General features: G+C 35.3%; 1 protein-coding gene across 1 annotated transcript in view; it reads left to right on the top strand.

The window, feature by feature from the left end:
- KDM6A (lysine demethylase 6A) overlaps window positions 1–19010 on the top strand; it is a 196106-nt gene that overhangs the window by 85048 nt on the left and 92048 nt on the right. The window contains 1 exon segment of the mRNA XM_069464453.1: window positions 15456–15514. Within this exon segment, the coding sequence (XP_069320554.1) occupies window positions 15456–15514 (59 nt within the window).

Raw genomic sequence — 19010 nt, 5'->3', positions numbered from 1 at the left:
TGTTGCCTTAATTGTGTGCTAAATATTCATATGTAGTTTTATCTATTTGTGGATTTTCTGGTTTGTTTTGTTTGTCACTTCAGGAACTAATATGGAACTATTTTGCTTACAGGAGTTTTATGTTTTAACATAAGATAGTATCAAGGCACCCTTTCCCCATTATTCTTGTTTTTACGGGTTTTCTGGTTGTCCTTGGTTGCTTGTTTTTCCAAATAAACTTTTTGATTAACTTATCTAGCTTCACAAAAATATCTGGTGACTTTTTTTCTCTCTTAACTTTTTGAGATATAATTTATATCATTTTAAGCATATAGTTTGCTGAGTTTTGGCAACTTATATAGTTGTGTAACCATTACCATTATCAAGTTACAGAACATTTTGATCACTTGAAGTGCTCCCTTGTGCCTCTTTCTCACTCTTAATCCCTGTCCTAGGCAACCACTTACGTGCTTTCTATCCCTCTGATTTTGCCTTTTCTGGAATGTCATATAACTGGTTTCAAACAACACGCATTCTCTTGTTTTTGATGTCTTTCATACTGTTACTGAGATTCATACTATTGAATATGATATTAGCTGTAGAGATGCATGGTGTATCTCATCCATGTTGTTGCATATATCAATATTGTGTTCTTTTTAATCATTAAGTAGGGTTTCATAGAATGGATATGCCACAGTTTTTCCTTTTGTCAGTTGATAAACATTTGGATTGTTTCCAGCTTTTGTTTAGATGAATAAAGTCTTGTGAACATATTTGTCTTTGTGTGGACATAGGTTTTTAATTGTTTTGGTATATATACCTAGGATTTGGAAATGCTAGGTCACATTGCAATTGTGGGTTTAACTGCAGAACTGTTTTTCAAAATGGTTGTTCTATTTCATATTCTAGCCAGAAGTGAATGAGATTTCTAAACGTTCCATATCTTTGCTGGCACTTGGTATTGTCATTCTTTTTAACTTTATCCATTTTAGTAGTATTGGTTTCTTATTTTGGTTTTATTTACATTTCCCTGATGAAGTGACGTGGAGCATCTTTTACATGCTGTTGGTCTTTTGTCTACCTTATTTTGTTAATTACCTGTTCATACCTTTTGCCCATTCTTTTTTTTTCCCTTAATTGAGTTGTATGAGTTCTTTACATACTCTAGATAAATGCCTTCATCAGATATATGTTTTGGAAATCCTGTCTTACAGTCTGTGGCTTGCCTTTTCATTTTCTTATTTGTGTCTTTTGATGAGCAACTGTTTACCATTTCGGTGCCATTTAATCTTTTTTTTTTTTTTTATAGCTTGTGGTTTTTGTGAACTGTTAAGGAATCTTTGCCTACCCCAAGATTATAAAGATTTCCTCATCCCTTTTTTTCTAGAAGTTCTAGAGTCCTAACTCTTATATTTTGGCCTACGATATGTTTCAGGTTGTTTATAATGTGAGGTAGCATCAATATTATCTTTTTCCTGAATAGCATCATCATTTGTTGAAAAGACTGCACTTTAAAATTCCAGTTACTGTTTCCTCTTTGAAAAAAATCAATTAACCATTTAATGTTGTGTTTCTAGATCTTCTATTATGTCCCAGTGATCTGTATCTCTATTTTTAGGCCATTATCACACTGTTTTGATTACTATATTCTTGAAATCAAATATTATGTTTCCTATATTCTCTTTCAAAATTGTTTTGGTTTTTCTAGGTTCTTTGCCTTTCCATGTAAAGTTTAGATGCAGTTTGTCAATTCCTCCTTCTAGGATTTTATTGGGACTGCTTTATATGCGTAGACAAATTTGGAGACAGTTTGTCTTCAATAATGGTGTATTTGCTTATCCATGAACATGGTGTATCTCATCCTCTATTTAGTCTTAAGAGTCCACAGCAATATTTTATAGTTTTTATCACAAAATGTTAAAGTTTATTCCTATTTTTATTTTTTGATGCTACCGTGATTGGAGTGATTATAAAGTTTTATTTCTAATTGTTTATTGCTATTATATAGGAACATAATTTATTATTGTATATGACCTAGTATTTTGCTATCTTACTAAATTATATTATTAGTTCTAGTAGCTTTGCTCTAGATTTTTGAGGATTTTCAGTGTGCATGATCATGCTGTTGGTAAACACAGACAATTTTACTTTTTCTTTTCTAATTTGTAGAAGCCCTTTAATCTTTTTCTTGCCTCGTTGCACTGGCAAGGACCTCTAGTACGATGTTGAATAGAAGGAGACCTCCTTGTCTTGTTCTGGATCTTTGGGGAGAAAACAATCCATTTTCACCATTGAATATATTAGCTGTAGGGTTTTCGTAGATTTATATTGAAGACATTTCCTTCTATTACTAGTTTACTTTGAGGTCTCCTCCCTCTGCCCCCTGCTTTTTGTTTTTATAATGAATGGTCTAAGGATATAGGGAAAAACAAACTAAATTTCTTCCATACTTTCACAACACAGAACATTTCTGTAACAAAATATGTGGGGGTTTTCCTTTACATACCAAGCAGTCAGTTCTGCAGTGAAATGATTCATTTCAATTCTAGCAGTGTCTACCTGGAGATAATATCAGATCTCACAGGCTGAGGGTTCAGTCCTTCAAGGCTGTCCTCACTTCGGATGCCAGTCTCTAGTCTGGGCCTCCAGAGAGGGGCTTACAGAACTTAGGAAATGTGTTTACTGGTTTACTATAGAGGATACAGATGAAGAGATGCATAGGGTGAGGTTATGTGAGAAAGGGTCATGGAGCCTCCATGCCCTCTTTGGGTGTACCACCCTCTGGGAACTGCCACTTAAAGATATTAATGCTACTCATTTAATTTTTTTCTAAACATCAATAAATGATATAATGGTTCCATCTGTGACCCAGTAAACGTGCTTCGTGGTTGGTGGTAATCAGGGATCACATTCATGACTCAGTGATTTTTTTTTTTTTTTGGTATACTTTTCTATTTTTATGACTTTGTCATATTTTTGTGTGATTTATATCCATGGTGGATCATAAATTGATGAGTATGAGTATAGGATTGATTTTTGAATTGTGACTGAGATAAATCTCCCTGATTTTTAGTTGCACTCATCTCTTCAAACATATTCTCTATAGTTAGATCTTAAAAGATAAAATGATTTCTCATACTACAAGTCCTCAGTTCTTCATCTGAAAATCTTGCACCCAGAATTTTGTATAATTGACAGGATTATATTTTCTTCTTATTGGAATTCAGAAAGGTATTAATGCATTTGCCATGTTACCTAATATTCCCTGGGGCTCCTGGGGTGGCCTCCCACAGGCAACATATGACTGTACATTTCTACAGTCATAGTTTGACTAGTTGTATTAAGTGGGTAAATAAAGGAAGACTTTTTGTCAGTTGAAATCTTAGGTTTTTCCTACCCAAATACTTTGTGGTTGACATATGATAAATCTTGGTTTTTAAAGAACCTTCTGGAACTAGGAATGGATAACTGGGATTGTTGATCTGTAATCCAGAATTTAAATCTTGACCTTTGTTTAAAATGTCAAGTCCAAATAATCTTTATTATATAATTCAAATTTTTATTTTTTGGCATCATACTTTTTTTTACTTCAGTACAAATGACACTGTCATTTGTGAAATGGTGAGTATTTGCCAGTCCTCTTATGACTATCGTATCATGACTATTAGTGATTATAATTAACTTTTCTAATGCAAGCTAATAAACAAAAGCAATAATAATTTATTCTGTAGATCATGTAGAAATGTCAAAATAATGAAAAAAACAAAACCTAAACTCATTCATAAGTTACAAAAGTTTAGAAATTGCTGTCATAGTTTATGCTATAAAAGAGAAATAGGAATCAAAAATTGTATGTACACCGTTAGTGCTGCTGTGTATTTCAGTACACAAGTAGAAGATTGTAAGGTTATGTTAAGTGCTGGTGCTTATTGATGACTTTTACCTTGTGTAGTTTCTTAAACAGTCTGATACTCTTCTGCTTATAATTGTGAATTTTTAAATAAGAAAGACTTATTTTTTTCCACTTGAATTTAAGAAAAGAAAGAAAAGATTTTAAATTGTGGAAGCAATGCCTATCTAAATAGAACCATTGATTAAATGTAATGGAAACATGAAAGGATGGAGAACAGTCTTTTTCAGTTTTAAAAAAATAATTAGGGTGTGGCATGGTGGCTCAGGCCTGTAATCCTAGCACTGTGGGAGGTTGAGACGGGAGAATTGCTTGAGCTCAGGAGTTGGAGACCAGCCTGAGCAAGAGTGAGACCCTGTCTGTACTAAAAATAGAAAAACTAGCCAGATGCAGTAGTACACACCTGTAGTCTCAGATACTTGGGAGGCTGAGGCAGGAGGGTTGCTTGAGCCCAGGAGTTTGAGGCTTGAGGCTTCAGTGAGCTATAATGACCCCACTGCACCCTACCCAGGGCGAGAGTGAGAGAGACTGTCTTCAAAAATAAATAAATAAATAAATAAAAAGAATAATTGACCTATTACAAGATACGCAGAATGTATTTTTTTATACATTGATTGATCAAAGCATTTGTAGGTACTACTTTTCAAAACAGTGATCAGTTCATTAATTTTAAAAAAAACCCTAATTTTATAATGGCTTTGATAGAGTTGGTCTAAAATTTAATTTGGGACACTGAAAAAATCAGTAAATTTAACATATTTACATATCTGTATCTGTGTAAATATAGATACCATGGGGCTTTATAATATCACTGCTGAAGAGGATCAAGTAATATTTTAAGACCTCAAAGCTTGTAGAGGTTAATTTACATATGTTTTCAGTGTGCTTAATTATAAACAATTCTTGTTCTTAAAACGGATTCACTAAAAAGATATAAATAATACCATTTTCCTGCCCATTTCAGTATATACTTGAAAACTGTAATTTGTATTTCTCACCAGCTCTGAAATTTGTGCTGGCCTTTTTTCCCTTAATTGGAACTGATTAGGTAGGTTTTCTTCTGTATGGTTTTATTTTGTCTTAATGTTGCATTGATGTGGGATTATGGGTTAATTAATGTCAGGTAGGAGAGAGATGTTGAAGAGAGAATTATTATAATGGTAAAACTCAAGGTTCTCCTAATTCAAATCTATGTTTTAAATTTAGAAATATATTGAGTATTTGAATATATCAGTCTTGAAGTGCTTCGTAACATGAAAATATTTAGAACTTGTAGGGAACATAGAACTGTAATTAGTACAGTTCTGTGAATATTTCTACAAGTTTAATGCTTCGATTGGGGGGAAAAACTTTTTTGCCTAGAAAGGCAGAGGACATCAAGAAAGTGAGATCTTTTAAGGAATATATGGCCGGGCGCGGTGGCTCACGCCTGTAATCCTAGCACTCTGGGAGGCCGAGGTGGGCGGATCGTTTGAGCTCAGGAGTTCGAGACCAGCCTGAGCAAGAGCGAGACCCCATCTCTACTAAAAATAGAAAGAAATTATATGGACAGCTAAAAATATATATAGAAAAAAAATTAGCCGGGCATGGTGGCGCATGCCTGTAGTCCCAGCTACTCGGGAGGCTGAGACAGGAGGATTGCTTGAGCTCAGGAGTCTGAGGTTGCTGTGGGCTAGGCTGATGCCACGGCACTCACTCTAGCCTGGGCAACAGAGTGAGACTCTGTCTCAAAAAAAAAAAAAAAAAAGGAATATATAGAGAAAGTTAAAAAGCAGTATATTTGGGAATGAGGATTATATTCTTTTTTAATTTTACAATTTTAGAAGCAGAGCACATCCTGGTAATTTTAATCCCTCTACTTTATGGACTAGACATCTGCATTCAGGTGATTAAGGAAGCCCCCAAGTTAGCACAAATAGATGGTGGATAAATTAGTGGAATCTGTGTTCATCTTCTGACCTTTCCATGACTTTTTCTATTACACTATTTATGCCAGTCACTAGCTGGCTTTTACATTCATTGACAAGGTTTTTTTGGGCAATACTAAAATGAGTAAGATAGCTCCTGTTCTGTCATGTTCTTGTGAGGGAGATACAAATAAATAATAATTTTTTGGTAAGTGATATATTAGAGTTGTTGAGGGTTATGAGGGGAAGCAGAAGTGTGCATCTTTGTGTAAGGGTTATGGAAAGCTTGGACATTAGGAAAGGCTTCACAGACAAGATGAAACTTGAGGGAAGAGATTAATGGGACTTTTCCAAAAACAAGACCTGGAAAGGGTTTCCAAGAAGAGAACTGAGCCAGCACATGGAACTACAGTAGGTATTTAGGGAATTCCAGAGTTCTTGGTCTAGAGCAGAGGTCCACAGACTTTTTCTTAATGGGCAAAATAATAAATATTTTAGGTTTTGTGGGCTAAAAGGCAAAATCAGGTATTATATAAGTACTTAGATAATCATTTATATGAAAGTCATTTTTATTATAGTTCCCAGGCCTTAAAGAAAGGATTTGGCTGGCCATACTTTGTAGACCCCCTTTTAGAAACTGACATGATTTTTGAGTGTTAATAGGACTTGAAATAGGGAAAAGGAAGACAAGGGCCACATCATGAATGGGTTTGCAACAGTTTGCACAGATCTGAAGTCTTAGATTTGTCTCATTCTTTATCCAGTATATAGTCAAATACTATAGTGCTAGAAGTCAGGGTCATGTAAAATAAATAAAACACAGTGATTTTCAGGGATTGGAATTGCACTGATTTTGTACTTTTTAAAAAACTATCATCTCAAAGAGACTAATGTCTTTTCTCAATAAAGCTTTATAATTTTCCCATAAAGTTCTTGTATGTCTTATAAATAATGCATTTTATATCTTATACTTCTATTGATACTATAAATGCTATTTTAATTTTTTTATCTCTTTGCTGGTGTATAGAACTGCAGTTGACTTTTACATGTTAAACTTATCAACCAGCTTCATTAGCTTTTACTAACGTGGATAATTTGACTATGTTACTTTGGATTTTCTATGTAGACCATCCTACCTTTGTAATTAATAATTTTGTTTCCTGTTATTAGTATTACAAACATCTTATAAAATGTGTTTGGAATGTTTCCCATCTTCTATTTTCTGGAATAGCTAAGTATAATCTTATAAAAACTTTCTTGAATATTTGATAAGACCGACCTGTTAAACTATCTGGTCTTGGTGTATTTCTTTGTGGGAAGATTTTATAGTACTGATTTTATTCGTTACCAGTTAAATGCTGCTTTTTAAAGATGTAAGTCTCTGCTACATTTGTCTATGGTCACATACACTTAAAATTTTTATGTATGTATAATTAAGTCCTTTATCAGCAGCCCCCAACCTTTTTGGCACCAGGGACCAGTTTCATGGAAGACAATTTTTCCACGGACTGGTACTGGGCTGCGCCGGGGGGTTGGAGATCGAAGCTGAGTTTAATTTTTTTCCTCCCTTCTCACCTTCCCCTTCCCCTCTCCCTCCTCCCCGCCTCTCTCTCTCTCTCTCTCTCTTTTTTTTTTTTTTTGAGATAGGATCTTTCTGTGTTGCCCAGGCTAGAGTATAGTGGCACATTCACAGCTCACTGCAACCTCAAACTCCTGGGCTCAAAGCAATCCCCTTATCTCTCAGCCTTCTGAGTGGCTAGGGCTACAGGCACATGCCATCATGTCTGGCTAATTTTTTATTTTATTTTATTTTTTGTAGAGATAGGGTCTCTTTGCATTGCCCAGGCTGGAGGTCCTTAATTTCATTTCTCATATTTATTTATGCCTTCTCTTTTCTTCCTGGCTTTAATCAAAGGTTTATCAATTTTAGTAGTGATTTCAAAGAATAAAACTTTTGCATTGTTGACCATCTCTAGTGTTTTTTTAATCTCATTTTTAATTCAATTTCTCCAATTTTTTTTCCTTCTTACTTTCTTTGGGTTTATTCTATTTTTTTCTATTCTTTTATATATATACATTCATATGTGATATATAGAGAAGAATTTACCTAATTTACTCTGAAGTATCTTCTTCCGTCTTTTTGTCCATATCAATAACTAGTCCAGGACCATAAGTTAGAACTGGGTGTGTCTCTTTTGTGTCTTTTTAGCGTTATCTCCTCTCAATCCCCACCCCTTTTGTGCTTTTGTTTTCGTTATTAGCTTAAAGAGACCAGCTCAGTTGTCTTACAGAATTACCTTTTTTCTGGCTTTGTTATATAGCTTTTTTGGGGTATTGTTTAGTTTATTTCTCTATCTTTTGTATTTCTTTCACACCGTAGTTAACCATCAGCTATTTGCATAATGGTTTTTAATGCCTTCCCAGCTTGGTTTCATCAGGGCTTACAAAAATTATTTTAAGCATTTCTTTCCATATATATGTGTTTTCCTTCCTGGGAGTATTTCTGGGTGAATTACAGATAGCATGACATTTCAACCTTTAATATTCTGTATACCTTTCTACAAAATAAGAACATTTCCTTAAATACCTGTCATGTTCTTGTCACCTAACAAATTAAAAGGCCTGTATTTTATTCATTCAGAGATGCACATATTTTCTTAGTTTAACTCTTTAGGTCAAGATGTCTGATAATCATGGCATTTTAAATCTCTTTTGGCCAGCTGGTTGTCATGATGTAGTTTTCAGTGCTGATGCATGCTCAACTTTGTGTTTTTCCTCTTGGCATGATTAAATAGCTATACCCTGTTGTTTCAGTGGACAAATCGTTTATGGCCCTTTTGAGGAAGGAATATGAGTTTTGACTGCTGTCTAAAAACTTTCTATTGACACCTTTTGGCAAGATAGAAAAAGTGACAGCATCAAAACTTGGAGAAATGGAGTTTATAGACAACAGTGGAGTAATCTAAGAAATGCTATAACCGCCATTTTTGATGGTTCAGAAGTCTGTATTCCCTGGAAAAACATGGATGAGGGTATGGATAGCAGGCTTGTAAAGTGATTCAGAAGAATTGGATTCTACTCTTATGATATCTTAATAAATTTATTTCACTTACATTTTCCTTTATGTGTTACAAAAAGAATTAAATGTGATAAAAATTCATCTTTCACTAAAAATAGTTTTGAGTGCTAATTCTAAGTGTAATCACAGTTTAATTAGAAGTGTTTTTTTTCTTTCTTTGTGGTACATAAAATAAGGTGCACCGTAAATTTGATGAGTGTAAGGTTTTAAGACCGGAGTCCACGGGAGGGGCGGCACAGTCGAAAGTTAAAGCACCCTCCCGGGTTTCGGCACCAAATGTAAGGTTTTTTGGATTGACCGGTGCCAGAGAAAGAAAGACGAGCAGAGTTGAAAGGGATAAGCAAAGAGGCTTTATTGGGGTGCTCCCGGGTGGAGGTAACGGGTCCTAAGGGAGGGGCCCGGGCGAGCCTCATGGTCCCATGAGTGGAACCAGAGAAGCCGCCCCGCCCAGAAGTCTGGATGGGCTTATATAGGTTTTTAGGGGTGGGGGATGGGAGTTTCTCTGGAGGGAAGGTTTCCGCAGGAAGAGTGAGGAATTTCTTTGTTTCAGCTTTAGGGCAGGTATGGAGGAGTAGGAGAGGCTTCTTCTTTTTCCATTAGGGAGGGGAAGGGTGCCCGCCACCAGCCTTACAATGAGGTCTTTCTTAGATTCAGTGATACTGTAATTCCATAATATAAATTTGTTTGCATGAAAATAACTATTTTACTCTAGTTCTGATATATTTTCCTTGCATAAACAATTCTTCATTATTGTTTATTTTCTCTTACACTGACTTTCCACTGACTTCTAGCTTTACTGGATACTTTTGAAAAGTTTTTGTTTTATTTTTGTGTTTTGCTGTGTTTTGCTAAAAAAGAATCCCCAGGGGCTCAGATTTATGTGGAAAATCTTGGATACAACTCTGTGTGATGCCTAATTTGTCTCCTGTTCTACGTGGTTATTGAAATGAAAGCTCTAAATCTCAGGGTATTTTATTGGCTTTTGGGGTTTGCTTACCTTCCTGTATTTCTCCATTTTACAGTTTTTGTCCTTTTTCCTTTTGTTGCGAGCTCAGCCATTCATTTATATAAAGATGGTTTTAAAATATTTTATCTAACATGTTTAATAGTTTTGTATCAGGAGCATTTTCCAATATGTTTCGTTTGCCATGACCATATTTTTGGAAATGGAATGTAATGAAGTCTTTTAGTTATTGTACCATAATTTAAGAAAATGTAAATGAAAATGTTGGTACACTTTTTAAAAAAATCCTTTAATTTGTGATTTAAATATGATCACTTATATTGTTGAACCAGTTTGTGGATGGCATTTGGCAATATGCAGCATAACCCTGAAACATTCATACCATTTGACCTAGTAATTCTACTTCTAGAAATCACACTTGAAGACATGATGGCTTATGTGCGATGGCATATTAGATAGGATATGGATTCCATGTATTATACATATTACAGAGACTTAAATTATGGCTTAAACGAGAGAGATTGTTTAATATCTCTAAAATTCTAGTGTTAATAAGGCAACTTTGTTCCCCGATGCTGTTTAGGGACCCAGATCTTTGTGTATGTGTGTGTGGTTTGTTTTTTTTTAATTTCCTTTTGATAGTGTGTTACTCTTGACTGCATGGGCCCAAGATGCCTTGGAGCTGGTTCTGCATTTGAGGGAGCTGGTCAGAGGAAGAGGAAGCAGAAGGCAACAGCCCTATTCTTTAAGGGAATGATGAGATGGTACACATCCCTTTATGCACATCTCATTGGTGAGAACTTAGTAACACAAGCACTTGTAGCTGCAAGGGAGACTGGTCTTTATTTTGTCTGATCATGAGACTAGTTAGGATAATAAAACAGTAAGGAAAGCTACATATGTTTTTGCAAAATAGTCTGTCACAGAAATCTGAAATGCCAGGTAGTATTTTACATGTATTGTCTCATTTAATTTCTCAGACCACTCTGTGAAAAAGAGATACTGCTTTCTCTATTTTACAAAGATGAAGAAATTGAGATCAGTTAACTTGTTTCATGAGTCTTACAGTTAGTAAATGACAAGGTTGGGATTCTGACCCCAGTCTGATGGCCTCTACAGGCTAATGAAGCTTACTATGCAATACTACACACACATTTTGGAAGCGGAACTTGTGCTGTAACTTTGGGCTTGATGCATATGGTGAGTGAATTTTGGCCAACCTCTTTTGCTATGTTATTATAAGTAGAAAAATTCTTTTAATGTCCAGAAGGTAGTTCAGACTATTAAGGAAGTGATTTGGTATAAATTGAATCAGCAAAGTATCAAATTCCTTGATGAAAAATGTATCACAGGTTATTAAAGACTAAGACTGATTTATTCAGCAGCAAACCTTTCCTAAATAACTTATATGTGTCAGTTACTTTGCCTAGGCATGACTTGAGTTCCATCTCTACCATTTATAGACTCATTCTAGTGGAGGAGATAAACAGAATATCTGTATTAGATATGGGTATTCATTTAGAAACCCGTATCAGAAACCATAACTCTGACTTTGGAAATGTGTCAGATAATACTTCTAGAAGCAAGAGGTGCGTGTTGTGTTAAAGGATGAATAGGAATTTGTCTGATTGAGAAGTGAATTGAGGGAAAGACGGCAATGGCTTTTTCAGGCAGCAGAAGCAAATATGGTTTTAAAATCATAGAAATGTGTAAGAGCATTTTTTTATTCATAGATCCGCATGTTATTTGTCCTGACTAAAGTGGTGGCTATGAGATTGGGAAAATTTTGCAAGAGTCATAAAATGAGGGCTACTAAGTGATTAACTGGCAGGTAACATATTCGGTGTGGATATGCTGGACAAAAGGATGATTCATGTTTGAGGCAGGATGGGGTGGGACTGAGCGGGATGGATGGCTCAAGAAGATACAAGATTTTAACACACTACTCAGAATGGCATGCAATTTAAAACGTATGAATTATTTATTTCTAGAATTTTCCATTTAATATTTTCAGACCACAGTTGACTGCAGGTAACTTGGAACTGTGGAAAGTGAAAGTGCAGATAAGAGGGGCCTACTGTGGTTGTCCTAAATGACTACTGTTGACTTGGATCTTGTCTAATAAAAATTTTAGAAGCTTTACTATTAATTTTACTAACATTCTCTTCTTTTGATAACACTCTCCCTCACTTTGGGAAACAGTTGTCTTCTCACTGGTGCTACTTACTGCTTGTGCTGCTAGGATAGTCGGTCTAAACTTTCCTCAAAAAAGCCCAAATCACGGTGAATAGAAAATAGCTCTGCCCTCAAGTTGGGGGGTGGGAGTGTTCTGATCTTGAACTTATTGGCACTCTACTCTGGTCTTTAAAGCTTTCTTTTGATATGTTCATGACTGTCACACCAATCTTTGCCCAGTCTGGCTTTTACATAGCTTTGCTGCCTATCACTGTTGGGTGAAAATTCCTTTTCCTTTTCCAGTTTGGGCCTAGCAGTTGGGGGCCTGCAAATTAACTGACTGTAGACAGATTAATAGGAGAAAAGTCAAAGTTTATTTACCCTGTACTGAGAGTTCTACTTGAGAGTAACTCTGAATAACCAGAGATGGAAGTTTATATATCAACAAAGGGGTGGTGGTGGTGGTGGTGGTGATGATGATGGTTTAACAGGGTAGAAAGTATGGAATAGCAGTTTTAGGTTCACAGTAAAATTGAGAGGAAGATACAGAAATTTCTCATATGCCTCTTGCCCCTACACATGCATAGCTTCCTCCATTATCAACATCCCTCACCAGAGTGGTATATTTGTTGCAGTTGATGAACCTACATTGACACATCATTATCACCCCAAGTCCATAGTTTACATTAGGGTTCACTGTTGGTGTTGTACATTCTGTAGGTTTGGACAAATGTATGATGACATGTTCACTACTGTAGGGGAGGAAAAAAATATCTTTTTTAACAAGGCCTGTTTGTTCATATTCTTTTCTGTGTCCTTTCGTCTTTAGAGATAATAGGTAAGGGAAAGCACCTCTCACGTGAGGGTCTTATGACCTGCTTCAGGGGAAAATGGTGGGGAAAGGTCAGAAAATCCTTCTTGCACATGCTGTTTCTCAAATTCTTCAGCTTAAGTATTCAGTATGCCAAGATGCTATATTTTGGGATACTGTGTCCTGAATCCTGTCATTATTATCTTCCCAGTGCCTGTAACTCTGCTGTGACTGATAATAGGTGCTCGATAAATATTTGAATCATTTTGTTTGCTGTTATAGAACAATGAGATTTAGCCCCTAGTGAATAGATAGGGACCATGCTTTCTACTAATTCTTTCACCTAAGGGAACTGAGCACACAGGCTTAAATACTGGGTGATTTGATTTAGTAAACCTTCTGGCATCTGCTATATGAAAGCATACCACTGTATTTGGTAATGACAGGGAATACGGGCACATGATTAGCACTCCTGTCTTTGTGGCATTTTTGTTTGATGGGATGCAGTTTAGTCAATATACAAATAATAAATGAAGCCCTCTAACACCTTATAGGGTTGTTAGAACCTTTAAAAAGAGATGATGATGGTGTTTTGGGTAAAACTATGTTTTTGTTACATAGTAATGTCAGATGATAGAAACATTGTACTAACACCAAATTTAGAGGTCAGAAAGATCCCCTCTAGTTTGAGATGGGATAAGCAGCAAAGCTTCATGGAGAAGGTGGCATTTAAATAGATCTTGAATAATTTATAGAATTTAGGGTGGCAGGGTTAGGATAAGATTTCCTAGAGGGAGAAGGATGAAGTATGAACAAAGTAAGGAAGTTAGGAGAATGTACCGTGTGTCCCAAAAGCAGAAATGCCTGGCAATGAACTATTTCCACCCCACCCCACCCCACCTTCTCTGGGCGGTTGCCTAAATTGGTGAAAGATGTTGTTACCGAAGCCTTGCTTCCTCCCCCTACCCCCACCCCCCATTGTCTTCCAGATCTTGACTTTGTAGGTAGAATACTTCATGACTCTGAATTAATTACTCCTGCATTCTGAATATCCATATCCATGCTTCCTCTCCCACCCCCTAGATTGCATACTTCTTGAGAGCGAGGGAAGTATATATTATTCAGTTTGTCTTATTCAACCCTCAAGTATTGACCCTGGCACCTAAGGGGTGGGATAGTAAATGATCCTGATTAAAAACAGTTCTGACTAAATTTTTTAAAAAATTTAAATACGAATTTTTGAAATGGATGTTGTCTGAGACCTTTGTGACTCTGGGAATTTATGAATACCCCTGTAGCATAATTTCCTCATTGGGAAAATGGGGGGTAATGAGGACTTAATGGAATTAAATTACCATATTTATTACATTTTATGATGTACTTAAACTTTTTTAAAAGTATTTCTAGAAAGGTACTTAGAATTCAAAGGAAAAGCATAGTGAAATCCTAGAACAAAGTTTAGTATTAAGAGAAAGACATGCTTAGAAAGTCACTTGGCTGTTTACATTTTGGGCTTTAAACATCAATTATCGTTTTCTCAAATCAGTGACTGACAGCAGTTGTGGGATAAGTACCTAGTTCCCTCACCCCTAGGGAAAGATGACTGAGGAATGTTCACACTGTCTCCCAGAGATCCCCAGTATTGAATCCCAGTTGCTCACATCCATAATCGGCTGCATAATGCATCCTTTATTGGCTTCCTTTCTTTTCCTGCCTCACTTCTGTGTTCCCTTACAGGTGTTTCCTAGGCTAACTTCCCAAACAAACTATTTGTACTAAAACATTTGTCTCAGGCTCTGCTTCTTGGGAGATGCAACCCAAGACAATATGACAGGAAGCATCTTAATAGTTTAAAAATTGTGAACTTTTAGAATTCAGAAAAACGTGTGACTTAAAATTTAGAAATTTAGAGAAATTTGTTCACATAGGTGTGAAAGCTTTACTTTTTTTTTTTTTTTTAAAGTAGAGAAGATTTACTAAAGCAGATTTGCTTGATTTGTTCTCCAACTAGGTACTCAGACATTTGCCCTTTTTGAGAAGTAGTTAGTTCCTATTTGGAGGCCAGAGGTCAAAATTAGTCAGGGTAGGTATTGGCATCTGTTTGTTTTATACTGCAAGAGGAGTTAGTGATGTTTAAAGCCCAAAATGTTAATGACTAGGTGTTATTTTGGCATATGATTTTTTTTAAATACTAAAATTTGTTCAAGGTTTATATTGGGCATTTCCTTTAAATTCTAACTGCCCTCCTGGCAATATTGAACATAAAATTAAATCCAGTTCAAGAAACAGAAAGAACCAGAGAAAGAATGCAGAAGCAAGCAATAGAGAATAGGGATAGCATAGTCCAGGCATTTTCTCATTCCTGAAGAATAGATTTTTATTTTAGATTTGCCTATAGAATTATGTTGGTAAATTTTTAAATTTCCGGACAGGTTTGATCAACTAGAAACCACGGTATCTCTTTGAGTTTATTGGATTCATCACTTTTATTTTGGTGTTTTAAAAATATATTGTAAGGCATGATAGAGTTTTAAGAACTTAAAACATCTTGGATACCATATTTTACATGAATAACATCATATATATTAGATACATTTTCCCTAAAAGTCTCTTTTTCCCTTCTTTTACAGAATGCTGCCTTTTTATATGGTCTTGGTTTGGTCTACTTCCATTACAATGCATTTCAGTGGTAAGTTGATGTAACACTAATAACTCCAGTTGTTTTCATTAAATGGCTTGTTTTTTGTTTGTTTTTGCTTGATTGTGTGTGTGCACATGTGTATGTAATATAAAATATTTTAATGTCAGTAAACCCATAGTTTTCAATAATCTCTTGAAATGATTAGATTGTTCCTTCAAAGGTATTGGCCCACCTTAGATTATTAAAGTTGTGTGTGTTGTTCTAAAAGAATCTGGTATAAGATTCTGTTTTAAAGGAGGCTTAGATTAGAAAGCTTCTTGGAATTTCTCAGTCACTCATTATGGACTGGTGATCACCAGGTTATTTGAATTGGGGCTTGACTGTGATCTCAGGTCTCCAAGATGTGTGGGTAAATGATCTTTGGTGACCAATATTTTTACCTTTTCCAATCTAGACAGGATTGGCCACTTCCCCTTGCCACACATTGGCTGGCACTTTCCAATTTTCAGTAACTAGGTACCAGATTATAAACTCTCAGTTCTCTGTTGTATAAAATAATGGTACCACTTCAGAGTTGGAGATTAAATATTATAGTAACATATAATGTTTTATAAACTGTAAAGTGTAGTGCCTTGTTATATTATGCCTTTTGCCCCATTGTTGTTTTTCTGTTTGTCAGACAAGATAATAGCATGCTCTAATGGAAAAAATACAGAATTTGAGTTGGAAGATTGGTGTTCTGGTCACAGCACTGCCACTTAGTTTGATCTTGAGTTAAATAACTTCTTTGGGTCTGTTTCCTCATTTGTTTAAAAAACAAAACCAAAACTACATAGTAATAACATAACTCTTCTATTTTACAGAGTTTTGATGATCAAATGGGATAATGTACATTTTGTAAACCGTAAAGCCTGATGTAGACATTTTTTGTTTGAAGTGTATCTGACTTTGTCAGAATCCCTTCTGTGCTCCGGAATTTTAAGAGTGAGTGCTGTGAGAATCCAAAGAAGATGATTGAACATTTGGCCAAAGGTTACAACTCTGTCACATACCTGTTAGGCCCCCTGAATATTTATTACAGAACTTTTACATTTCCATTGACAGTGATTTCCCTAAAGATGAAACTTTAGACATGGGTGACTTTTTCTGGTATCCTTTTTATTCCCTCTTAGATTTTGTTCCTGTTGGCTTTTGATCATGTATGGAAGGACTTCATTGTTAGAGAACATCTGTGTATATAGAGTACTATAACCATTCAGATCACTGGTTTTCTTTGTAAACTTTACAAAGCTATAATCGATCTTTATAAAGAAGCTTTGTAATTGTTTTTCTCTTAAATTATCCGTACAATGATCCTGAATTAAGCCTCTTAATTTCATGTTCAGTGTATCATATTTAAAACCAAGGAGAGATTAGGACTATTCTAAAATCTTTTAGTTCCTGGAATATGCTATTCATAAAATTCAAAATTCTAAACTTTTAGACTCAGAAGTGGTCTTAGAGACAGTATAATTTTTTTCTCCTTAACTTTGTAGATGGAGAAAGCAAGATGTGTGTGTATGTGTGTAGGTCAGTATTACATAACGGTTTAGTGCCAGAAGCAAGCTTATATTCAGATTCCTCAATCAAATATTTTTTTCTATTTTACTAAGTTTCAAGTTTGAAGATTGATAGGTAGTTATTTTTTAATCAGTATTTATAGTTCTCTTGGGCACATTGATACAGTCTTAATGGCAAGCTAGAAACAATCTAGCTGAAACCAAAGGCCAGGAACTCCAACTCCGTTTAAGAATGGCTATACATACCTCATACCAGCAAGTTTTTGCATACCTGTCGTAACTTGTGAGCTTCCCTATGGACAGAAGATAAGAACATAAAATTAGTAAGGAGGTGAAGCTGTCACCAGTTTCAATTTTGATTGTTTTAATAAATATGTGACCATGTTAAGTTAGGGGGCTTGTAGCTATGGAAAATTATTATATCTTTTGATTCCTTATCTACATATAATTTCTGTATCTTTTGATTGACCTAAGAAATGAAACAATGATATAAGGACAATGCAATGTCTAAATTAGTATGTGCCCTCTGCTCTGTTAATCCTGTCCTGGTCACCATCATTTTCTCATGTCTCAAGTTTCAATTCTATAGCTGCCTCCTAAGATGATATATCTCACGCCCTGTCTATGAATTCACCCTTGCTGTGTGTTTTTCTTTCTTGCTGATCAAATAATTTTTACAAACTGCCTCATGTTTCTGCTTTAACTTATTTTGCTATTTCTTGAATGAACAGCTACAAAATTAGAAAGTATATGGGGTAGGTGCTTGGTGAGAGTTTTAGAGTACAGCCTTAATTGATAGGAACCTACTTAGGTTAAAACTACTTTTGTGTTTTATTTGGTTTTATTTGTAGATAGCTATTGATTGCTGAGATCAGGAATTTTTTTTATCACATGCCAAATTCATTGGGACTTGTTGAGAAATGTTTCTAGAGAAGAGTGACTTTTTTGTTTTGTCAGCACAAAGAATCTGCCTACGATGTCTCAGAGTGTTGTATCTTTGATACATTCATAATATTTAAATAAAATTTGGCATTTGCTAATGGCATTTGTTGGCATTTGATGAGATTAAATATTTTATGATTATGTGTGTAACCAACATATATGTTTAGGCTGTTGATGGTGACTTAATATGTTATTAAGAGGAAATTTTATTAACTGTAGTCTTACTGTTAACTTATTTCTTGTCACATTATGCTGTCCTTCCCTCCCTCTTTTTTAGTTGATTTTATTGGTCAGCTTATAGATCAGTTCAATTATTTGGTTTAGTTTTTCCAGTTTTAGTTGTAGCCTCTTCTTAGGGGCACATATCAGAAAGTAATACATTAGAGAAACCATTACATCCTCATTGGACTTAATGTAATTATTCAACTGTGCTATTTATTCTACTCAGTAATCTGGGACCAAACTTATAAGGTGTGCAGAAGGAGAAAGGAAAACATAGAAGCAGATTGTAAAATATACACGACAAGAGAGCTAGAAACCAGGCTCTGTAAAGTCATTCCCTTACATGTGCATGCTTGCAAGTCCATGCCTTCACTTGTTCTTGTACATGAAGGCAGCAGATTGCTAGGGGGTACCTTGAACTGAGTTCCTTGCCTTTGGAAAGAAACCTATATCCTAGGGTGAGAGGATGTGAAATACATACAGAGAAAGGGAAAGTTAGACTGACAGAAAAAGATAGTTGAGGGAAAAAATAGTCTTTTGATAATACAGTAGAAGGAAACAATATATATCATTCTTCCTAGTATAGCTTATAACCATATCTCTCAATATATCTCCCTAAAAATCCTTATTAGCTATCTCTGTCCTGTAACCTTTTATATTCTTCCCATTGATCAATATTAGAATGGTCTTAATGGACAAATGTAAGAGATACACAATTCTGTGTTAGAGGCATAGGATTTTGGAAAGTAAGCTCCCAAATATAGTTGACAGGCTTGGTAAGGAAATGTAGTGATCATTACTCTGTTGACATTAAAAGATTA

This window comes from Eulemur rufifrons, chromosome 30 (assembly GCF_041146395.1).
Source record: "Eulemur rufifrons isolate Redbay chromosome 30, OSU_ERuf_1, whole genome shotgun sequence".
Classification (NCBI taxonomy): Eukaryota; Metazoa; Chordata; class Mammalia; order Primates; family Lemuridae; genus Eulemur; species Eulemur rufifrons.
Note: the sequence above shows the minus strand (reverse complement) of the source record. Positions and strands in the feature narration are given on the sequence as shown.